Consider the following 10,787-nt stretch of genomic DNA (forward strand, 5'->3'; position numbering starts at 1 on the left):
AAAAACCCGAACGAGCGAGGAACGAGCGAGTGTGGGTTTTTGACACAAACAACGAGTGAATAAAACCCCGTACAAAGCACTTTATATGTCGTGAACTGTTTACTACACAGAAAATAGTTTTCTGAACCCAAATTTGAAACAAAAACTCACTAACAATAGAACCAAATGCAAATTTAATTTAATTCAATAACAAAGTACGATTTGCACTAGATGCACGAGTGATTGGCATGGAAACGCCTTTGCGCTATCGTTGATTGGTTATACTTCCACATGTGAAATAGCTGTACGCCATTCTGATTGGCTGTATAAGCCTTTTCCACATGTGAAAATAAAGCGTATAGATTTGTACAAATGAGCTTTATGGAATAAAATTCTCATGTTATGTGTAATAAAAAGTTACAAGGTCTTTAACAACTGGGTCTGGCCAAAGAAATCTTACGCACCCTCAACTACACCCCCACCCCCCCTCTAAAAAAAAAAAAAAAGGAGAAAAGAAAAGAAAGAGAAATAGCTGCATCCTATACCTTGTTACTTCGAACAAAGCAAGTTCGAACCTTATCTGAAAAATCTCTATCTGGAAAACAACTCAATTACATACGAAGTATCGGTATATGGGAATCTTACGCATCTCAGGAAAATCGTCCTCCCCCCCCCCCTAAAAAAAAAATAATAATAACAGCCAAATCCCAGTTTGTTTCCTCGAACAAAGTAATTAACATAACATTTTGAAATCTGCAGAAGAATAGCCACAAAAAAGCCGTAATTTGTTGTCTGGGAGAGTTGAGCTGGACTTCGGTGCCTGTTTGCAATAGGGTGGGAAGAACAGTTGCCTCAGACAGCATTCGAGCTGTTTGATCCTCTTTGTGGGTTTGTGGGGGACGAGGTGTCAGTTGAAATAACTCCATTAGCGAGAGGAAAGCGTTATTGATAGCGCTGGCAATATGGAGTTTCTTGATGTGCTGTGCAACCACAGGATCCATGCCACAGATAACACACGTTTGATGCAAAGTACTTTCTCCGAAGGGATTTACACACAGGATTCACGACTTTCCAGAAATAGCGATAACGTACAGTGTCTCCTGAGCGAAATGTCCCCATCAACGGCAGTAAAGTGTCTAATTTTAAACCAAGTTTTGAGGGAAAATAACTGAAACAGACCAAATGTTGTACCGAATTCAGTATGTATTAGCATTCACATTAAAATCATATGAAACCACCTGGAACAAAACGTATTAATCTCTAAGAGTTGAAATTGGGTACAACATTGTGTTAGCCGATTTTGGTCTATATTGTTTACTTTCCCGCGAAACATGGTTTAAAAATAGACACTTTTCTCACTCTGGGAACTAAGTCAGTCCGGGTTTGGGTACATCTGAATCTTTGGTAATGGACTCTTGATTTTGTCAATTCTTTTTAAAAACAACTATGGTGACATACATCTTAAGTTAATGCAACTCAGTCTGTCGCTGTTGGGATCTCATCCGAGCATATTTTTACTCTATGGTTCTCCCATGAACGTGTAATATCTCGCTCACTATAACATGGAACGTCGTGTTGGCAGAAACTATGATACTAAAAATTCCGTAGAAAAGGAGTCACGGCAGGCTTTGGATGAAAGCAAATGCTCGCAAAAAGGAAAATACTTCTTTGACACAAGGTGTCGACAGATGCGACTAGAAATGTGTCAAGTAGTTTTGCACATCTATTAAAAGATCATTACACTCAGCATCAACAAATTTATACAAACAACACGAAAAGTGAGAACGAGTGTTATGGAATCTTTCATGCTTAAATGTTATCGAACATTTAAGGAAGAAAACCGGGCACTGTTTCCTTTGGAGCTTTTTAGGTTTAATTTGCGTAATGCTGGAAAAGCGTTTGGTCTGTCTTGTCTGTTGGTCAGCTTTTATTTACCAGTTCCTTGCCGTCTCTGGGAAACGTAGAACATAGGTCTGGAGAAAACTCAAAGATTAATTTTACGCGGGCTTTTTGAGACTAAGAGAGGAAGACTGACACGACCTTGTTCCCAGCTTCAGTATATATTAACGGGTTCACTACGATCTCTTTCAATCGCATTGACCCTCAAACAACATTTCTATGTTTTAAAGATTGTCTCACGGTTTACCTTTTGTCTAAAGGAGCAGGCTAGCATGGTTCATGAGGAGGTTGTATTTTTCTTTTTCCACAACTCAGTTAGTTATGGATCTGTATAAACGTTCTGTGTTCATAAATTTTTGGGAGAAAATGTTCCTTAATAAAAAAAGTATATGGCAATTAAATAATTATAACATTTTACATCCCAGCAGCAAGTCATCTTTACATCGTTTGAAAGACAGCAGTGCACCAAACCGCCAAAGTCATGACTGAAATCCTCATTTTAAAAATGATTGCACCTAAATCAATGGAGAAAACGAAACAGATAAGTTCTTAGCATTGAATACAAATACTCTACGCAATTACATTTTTTATAGTCAAGGAGTCTTCACTGCTAACAAACGTAAACTTGACCATTGTTCCTCGCTATGCTGAAACTGTACTTATTTCATAGGTACTGAGACTTATCCACGAAAATCATAGTGAATAATTAGGAACACGAACGACAATGTGAAGAAATATCGTTTGTCCAGTCAGCAACGCAAACGACGAAATTTCACTAGTGATGAATGAACGTATCGAACGGAACGGTCATCCGACAGCCGTTGCGCAAATACCGCGTGCTTTCAAAAATGGCCGAGGGAAGGCTTGCTTCTGTTCGCTCAGTTGAGGAATTTATTTTAGAACAAGAAAACAGATATGTCGCTCAAAAAACTGAATAAGATGTACGATTGCTTTGAAGGACTTTTGAAAACGAACGTGGTAGACAGGAAAATGGAAGTTATTCCAGCGGTTGAGCTTAATGAATACTGAATACATCAACCAATTTATCATTTTCTTCCGCACTAAAGACGGCAATGAATACGAGCCGACTTTCCTTCGAAGTTTAGTGGCTAGCTTGGAACGACAACTGAAGAAAAAGGGCTATTCCGAAAGCATAACAAACGACCTGGTATTTCAGAAAACGAGAGAGGTTTAATCTTTAGTCCAAATAATAATAAAGAAGCAAGCAAAGGGAAATATACTCAAAGCGCCGGTAGCTTTGTCAAGCGACAAACTAATAACACTCTTTACTTTGGACTACTTTGAAATATCTAAAACACAGTAAATGTTGTAAATTTTATTAAATAAATTGTCGGTTGAGTGATGTTAAACTACTGTTTATTGTTTTCATTGCCCCACTCCATTTGTGCAAAATAAATTTGTCTATCAAACACTACCACGAAAAAAACCTCAGTACCTATGAAATAAACACATTACAGCATGGGAAATGCTTTGTACGATTTTATTTACTTGTTGTTTCGTATCAGAAAACTCACTCGCTCGCTGCGCTCACTCGTTCCTTTTCTGATACTACTCAACTCGTTAATAAAAATCGCACGCGCGCATTTTCCGTGAAGTAATCTCTATTTTCACATCAATCAAAACCTTTATTTGTGCTGTTATGGCATGCACACGTTAACCTTCTTACATGAATCATAACTCGTTTGTTTAATTTACTGATCTCGACTCTTTGCAATTACAAAGTCCTGAACAGAAGCGGGCCAAGACTAACTATTTGGGTGATGTTTAAGGGGAGCAAACAAGCGCGACTGTTGCTCGAGGACGAAAGAAAACCCTAACCTGCTTCCTTGCAACATTCTAACTGCTGATCACAACACCTCGCTAAACTGCGTGCAAACCAAGGAACAGTCGCCTATACATAGTTTGCAAGATGATCGGTCGGGTTGATTGTGGTACCAAGTGACTATACGTGTGAATTTAATCTAGGTACCTGATTTCATGGGTAGAGCATAATAAGTGACTCGAAATCCTGTCTCTGATTTTTCTCCACTTGTAAAGGTATTAGACTTAAACCTTAAGTACAGTTTTGCACCGCTGGAGACAATGTTTGCGGGAACGACTGTGGATGTGCAGTGTAGACTCAGCAATGGACTGTTGTTGTCCAGTCCATCTCTTACTTCCAAAATGTCAGTGCAGTTTGGGCCAAAGTGGAGTGGCCCTAGGAACGCAAGTACCACTTTATGATTAATCGACACATGGATTCTCCATATACATTCCATGTTACCAGGATAATCCAAAACGTATCGTGGGCTGTGAATGAAACCTCTGTGACTGGTAAGAGTTTTGTTCCATGGACACTCGCCTGTGAAAAAAAATGACTGCTTGTTAAGTTTACCGTATGCCTTTGCCAAACGTATTCAAACTGTTCATTCAAGTTTTTGCACATTCCAAACACAGGATAAAAACCACAGTTCAACATGCTCGACACATGTTTGGGTCCTTTTTAATTTAATCTAGTTTGCACTCCATTTTACACTGCAATTGTGCAGTGGGCCGGGGAGAAACAAAAGTGGCCATTTGTGGCCGTCCACCCAAAGGACGGCCACAACACCGGAAATTCCATCCCCTGATTTATAAAATTGGCATTCATATTACTGTTGAGTAAGAATGGACACATCAACTTGGCAAATGACGATTTGAGACATTTGTTATCTTAATGACGAAAGTTAATGCATATGAAAGCCATTATTTGAACTGCGTAGAAAATCGAAGTTAAGATGCTTATGACCTCAGTTATTAATTAACGTTACTTAAACAGTAACGAAAGGAAAGCCTGAAAAATTCAGGTTTGAACAGGATTCGAACCCTGACCTTTGGGATACCAGTGCAGGTTCGAATCCCGTGTTGTAGCTTTCGAGACGTCAAGTTATCTTTCAGTAAATACGCGATACAGTATGTTTGTAACCGCGGTCTGTGAGTTATTCTGTGTTCTTAACGCGGAAACATATCTGAAGGGCATAATTAAAGGTTACAACATCGCCGCCTTTCAAATTGAAATCTACCAAATGAAAATGGAATTTGACCTTAATTTGAATGGGAACCCAACTATTGCGCAGTCTTTCCTTACACCAAGAAAACACGGACTGCCCCAAAGGCCTGAAACAAAACTATATTTTTCAAGTATACATAATCTCAATCAGTCCTATTTAAGTCAATGCTCTCCTATCGATTCATTAGTTCCAATCAGCCTAAAATCGCACTGAGATTGTAAACTTATCCTGAACGTTTTAATCATTGTTAAATTAAAACATGCTTTGCTATCAGTTTCTAGCACTTTTAGCAGCTTTCGAGCAAACACGTATATATTTTGGTTTTGTCGTTACCATGTCTCCTCCACCAATGGCGTAACTCCAACGAGCAAGGAATTGTACTCTTGTCAATGCTTAAACGAAAAGCATAAACATACCTTTGAGATCTTCAATAGCTTGGAATGTTGCACGAAATCCCTTATTGCTTGAAAATTTGTCGGATACAAATCGAATCCAGAGGAGGTGACCACTTCCGTAAATTGGGGATGGTATTCTGTTACCGCAATATTTGCCAAGGAGATTTCCCGATTCTTTGCCCTCTCGCACCTCCAGGAAGTCACAATCACAAGTTACTGAGCATGAATGAATTCCAAAATCGGTGCGGTTGAATGAAAGAAGCACATGGTAACCTTGTGGTACTATTATGATCCAGGAGCATCTGTGTTCACTTCCGTAATTTTGGGGGAAATTGGGACTCGTAATAGATCCAGACAGTCCGTTTAGAGTTTTGTTTGTGGGACAAGGGCCTAGTAACAAGTAAATACAAGTAACAAGTAAATAATTAGATTTGTTGAAATTCAAGAGAATTTTTTTTAATCGATCTTTGTAATTCATGCACTCCGTGCGGACCTAAAGTTACTCCTAAACTCCATACACTCATGCACTCATGGCTGTTGCATTAGAAGTGCACTACCCAGAATAACTACTTAATATAAACCTCAAAATGGATTTCGCCTGATTGTACATCCAGTATAGACCATTTTTATTAAATGAAAAACATCAAAAAAGTAATGAAGCTTATTTTTGTGTTTCTTTCAATTTTGATTTGTTCACGGAAAAATATATTACTGCCACAACAAATGATTATTTATTTAGCGATAGGTATGTTACAAAAGGCGATAACACATGCAAATCCCCTTAGAGAATCACGTGACACAACAAAAGCTGACAGAAACCGAAAATCGGTCCACGCTAACTAAAACACAAAATTTTAGCATTTTCAGGTTCATTCCGCTATGTTTCGGTTTATTTGGGTGTCACTCCGGCTGGTTTCGGTATATTCCGGTACCATTCTTGTTCACTCTGTTTCTATGATTCCGTTGTTATTCCGCCTTATTTCGGATAATTCTGGTACATTCCTTTCCGTTCGTTCCTGTGTTTAGTAAGAGAAACACTCTGAACAGGCTGGGAATAGCCCTTATTCACGATAGCCGCCATGTTGGTTTTCAAATTGTCATGGAAATTAGCCATGTGTTATGATGGGGGGCAAACATTTGAATAAAGGCAAATTGCGGAAAATCGTTTCGTCGAAATATTGAATTAACATTGCTAAAAGTACATCTTATAATTTAGAAGTAATTACCTTTCATAATAATTTTATATCTTTTGATTGCCTCCGATATTTTTGCCTTTCTACTTCGTTATCTGCTCATTTTTCAGAAAAAAAAATTCGAAGTAACTTGTGTAAGCATTCTATTTTACTAGTTAGGTGATAAACATTCAATGAACATGAAACAAATCATCTGTGTGGCTAAGATGCTTTCAAATTTGCATCCACTTTACGAAATGCCGCAGCGCGTGCTTTAACAAACTTTTACTGAAAAAACATTCAATGAACATGAAACAAATCATCTGTGTGGCTAAGATGTTCGTTATAACCTCTCGAACTTGTGTTGTTTGCTCCCTCAGAAGTGTGTAGCTAATTTGCATGATAATAGCAAATCCAACATGGCGGGTATCGTGAATAAGGTCTATTGAACCACAACATTCGGGTAGATCACCGCTGCTCTCTCGGCTAAGCTACAAGCTACCATTTTCAACGGTTAAAACAAGGAAATGAACTGGTGAAAGAGGTTTGAAACCACTCATTTCCATTCCATTCCATTTCGCTTCAGCACAAAAAGCCAAAACAGTTACTTTGATAATTTACTCGCTAAGTTGGAACAGTTTTATTCGCTGTGTGTGTGTTTATTTATTTATTGCAAAATTATTGTATTATCAATTGAAAGTAAAAGAACTTAAAAAAAACAATGCTTTCAAATTTCCATCCACTTTACGAAATGCCGCAGCGCGTGCTTTAACAAACTTTTACTGATAAACATTCAATGAACATGAAACAAATCATCTGTGTGGCTAAGATGTTCGTTATAACCTCTCGAACTTGTGTTGATTGCTCCCTCAGAAGTGTGTAGCTAATTTGCATGATAATAGCAAATCCAACATGGCGGGTATCGTGAATAAGGTCTATTGAAACCACACATTCGGGTAGATCACCGCTGCTCTCTCGGCTAAGCTACAAGGTCCTTGTGTGGGCCATAATTCATTAGTAGAGCGGTCACTATAAAATGCAGACTGCAGACTGATTTTAAAATGCAGACTGATGCCTAAATTGTCACATCCCGCGATATATTTTTAATAATAGGGTCACGCAACAATGTCGCTCTCGATTTCTCTGCTTTACGGTTCAGGATATTCGAGCCTTTTGACTATTGCCGGTTGTCACATGATACAATTAAAGACAGGTCACCAGTTGCTTTGCTCGCACCTGCTCCAAGTTCGGCGCGCATGGCAGGGTATTCTGCTTATATATCTAAGGTAAGAACAGCTTTTACTGTGTATTTAAAATATCTTTATGCATGTCATGAAAGGGAATAGCACTCCCAAAGGCAAAGTTGTTGTTGTCAAGCGATTTTTTGGAGAGGGAGATTCTCATTTAAGGAACATTGCTAAGGAGGCAAAAATGCTTAAAAGCTTGTGCCATCCGAACGTTACACAATTTATAGGCGTTTGTTCAAAACCATTGGCAATAATGATGGAGTAAGAATACTTCGATTTTAATAATAAAGTATTCTCGTTTGTCTCACGACGTGGTCACTTGTGATGTAGATCGCGACGTTTCGACTGCATACTGCTAGTCTTCATCAGGCGATGAGGTCGACTGGTTACGCGTCGCTTTTTAAGCAGGGTGCTCCGCTGTGATTGGGTGGTTTTCAGCAGCTGTGATTGTTGCATTTCGATCCTCGCTGCTGAAAACCAACCAGTCACAGTGGAGCATCCTGCTTAAAAGGTGACGCGTAACCAGCCGACCTTATCACCTGATGAAGACAAGCAGTATGTAGTCGAAACGTCGCGAACTACATCACAAGTGACCACATCGTGAGACAAACGAGAATACTTTATTATTATTGTACTTCACCGCGGTGAATAACAGCAACCTTTTTTACTTCGATTGTATTCCCTTCGGCCTCGACCATCAGATATCCATCCAATTTGCAAGAATTTTTACATTTCCCGTGTTTCTGAAGACTGCAAAGGACGTCGCAGCAGGTCTTAGAAAATACTTTCCTTCATTCAAACAATGTCGTGCATCGTGACCTAAAACCAGGAAACGTGTTGGTCAGCAACCGACTCTACAGTAAGAAACTAAGATATTAGTGCAATCTACCAGTGTGGTGGTCCCACGAAACCCCTTGTCAAGCTTTGTAGCAAATCAATCTCATCAAAAATACCCAGACAGAGCGCAGTTACATGATTTGTATACCGCACCAGGCCAACCAACTGTTGCCGCTCATCAAATACAGCTGGGTCCATTGTACCCAGCTTTGTATTATCTACCAAGCTTTCCTATCCATGGGAGCACGTTTTCATCATCCATACGCGTCAACGTTTAGAGCTCACCTGCAAAACGTATCGGCCATTTTTGTCATGCATTTCAACCATCGGCAGCAGCAGGAACATCGCACTCAGCAAGAGATTATGAAGGTAAGAGAAGTAATCCCTCATACTGGCCCTATTCCCATCGTAATCCCTCTTAAGTTATTTTTAGGTCTCCTGCGAAATCTGGTATTCCCACGAGGGTTAACTGATAGCCAATCACATGTCCCCATTTTTACCAATGTTGACAGTTGAGCGAATTCCCACGCAATAATTCGCGTCGTTCGCGATTTACCATCAAACAAAAATGGCGGAGGATGTTGAAACAAACTCGTATATACATTTTGAGGACGAAAGTGACTTGTTGACTACAGAGTTAAGCGATTACAACGACTTATGTTTTAAAACCTGTATCTTGGAAGGAACGAGTTATGTAACCGACAGGATTTTGTTCAGAATGACAAATGGAAGACTATAGTCGATAACAAGTACGATCTCTCTGACTTTAATAAACGCATTCTCGGTTTCCTTTGCGGGATTAAAATATGATGACTTAATTCTTATATGGTGATAAAGTAGTCAGATAGAGCTCTACAACAGTACCAAATATGAAAGGAAAACTTGAATCAAGCGTCAAGCGTCAACGACTTATGTTTTAAAACCTGTATCTTGGAAGGAACGAGTTATGTAACCGACAGGATTTTGTTCAGAATGACAAATGGAAGACTATAGTCGATAACAAGTACGATCTCTCTGACTTTAATAAACGCATTCTCGGTTTCCTTTGCGGGATTAAAATATGATGACTTAATTCTTATATGGTGATAAAGTAGTCAGATAGAGCTCTACAACAGTACCAAATATGAAAGGAAAACTTGAATCAAGCGTCCGATAAAAAATTTTTGAACCCGTGTTATCGGATTAAAGTGAATTTCCAAAGCAAGTATGTTAAATATAGCTGGCCTTAAAAAAAGATTTAACACGGTTTCGTATATGGCACAACCTTGATTTGGTATCATTGAAAACTAGACAATTAAGCGATTTCAGTTATTGATGTTTGAAGCCTGTATCTTGAAAGGATCGAGTTTTGTAAGCGACAGAATTTTGTAAACATTGGCAATTCGCAGACTACAGTCAACAAGTAATATATCGCCGACTTGGTTAACGCGTTCTTGATTTTCTTCGCGGGATTAAAATATGACGACTTAATTTTTAGATATTCATAAATTAGACAGATATCAGACATGAAAAGAAAACTTGAACAGACAGTGCGATAAAAATATTAATGTATGAACAAGTGATATCGGATGGAAGTCAATTTGCAAAGCACGCATGTTAAATATACCTGCATCTTTCAAAATTATTAAACTCGGTTTGGTACATTGGACAGTGTTGAAATTGGTGTCACTGTAAACAACACAGTTAAGCGATTTGAATGATATATCTTTGCATCTTTTATCTTGAAAGTAGCGAGTCTTATAGGCGACAGAATTTTGTACACAATGAAATATCGCGGACTACAGTCACCAAGTAGCATATTCCTGACTTGGTCAACGCGTTCTGGATTTTCTTAGCGGACTTAAACTATGGTGACTTAATTCTATGATATTCATAAATTAGACAGCTAATGCTTTCAAACAGTACCACACATGACGGGAAAATTTCAATTGACCGCACGATAAAATTTTTAAAACCGTAAGATCGGATTGAAGTCAATTTGCAACGCACGCGTAAAATATAGCTCCCTCTTACAAAATTATTTAACACGGTTTCCTACATTAGACAATCGTAAAATTGGTATCAGAGTGAATTATACAGTTAACCGATTTCCATGACATATGATTGCAAACTGTATCTTGACAAGGACGAGTTTTGTAAGCGACAGAATTTTGTAGACGATGAGAAAGTGCACACTAAATGGACAAGTAACGCAATGCAACCAAGGTA

At 38.6% G+C, this 10,787-nt stretch overlaps 1 protein-coding gene across 2 annotated transcripts in view; it reads right to left on the reverse strand.

Annotated features, from left to right (window-relative positions):
- Positions 1-21: 21 nt before the first annotated feature.
- LOC137999256 (exoskeleton protein RP43-like) overlaps positions 22-10,787 on the reverse strand; it is a 27,968-nt gene continuing 17,202 nt past the window's right edge. For both annotated transcript variants that reach the window (XM_068845100.1, XM_068845101.1), the window contains exons 5-7: positions 5,345-5,713; positions 3,869-4,240; positions 22-2,393 (exon numbers count right to left, since the gene is read on the reverse strand). In XM_068845100.1, the coding sequence (XP_068701201.1) occupies positions 2,317-2,393; positions 3,869-4,240; positions 5,345-5,713 (818 nt within the window). In that variant the 3' untranslated portion in view covers positions 22-2,316. The remainder of the gene's footprint in view (positions 2,394-3,868; positions 4,241-5,344; positions 5,714-10,787) is intronic.

Source organism: Montipora foliosa, chromosome 4 (genome assembly GCF_036669935.1).
Source record: "Montipora foliosa isolate CH-2021 chromosome 4, ASM3666993v2, whole genome shotgun sequence".
Taxonomy (NCBI): Eukaryota; Metazoa; Cnidaria; class Anthozoa; order Scleractinia; family Acroporidae; genus Montipora; species Montipora foliosa.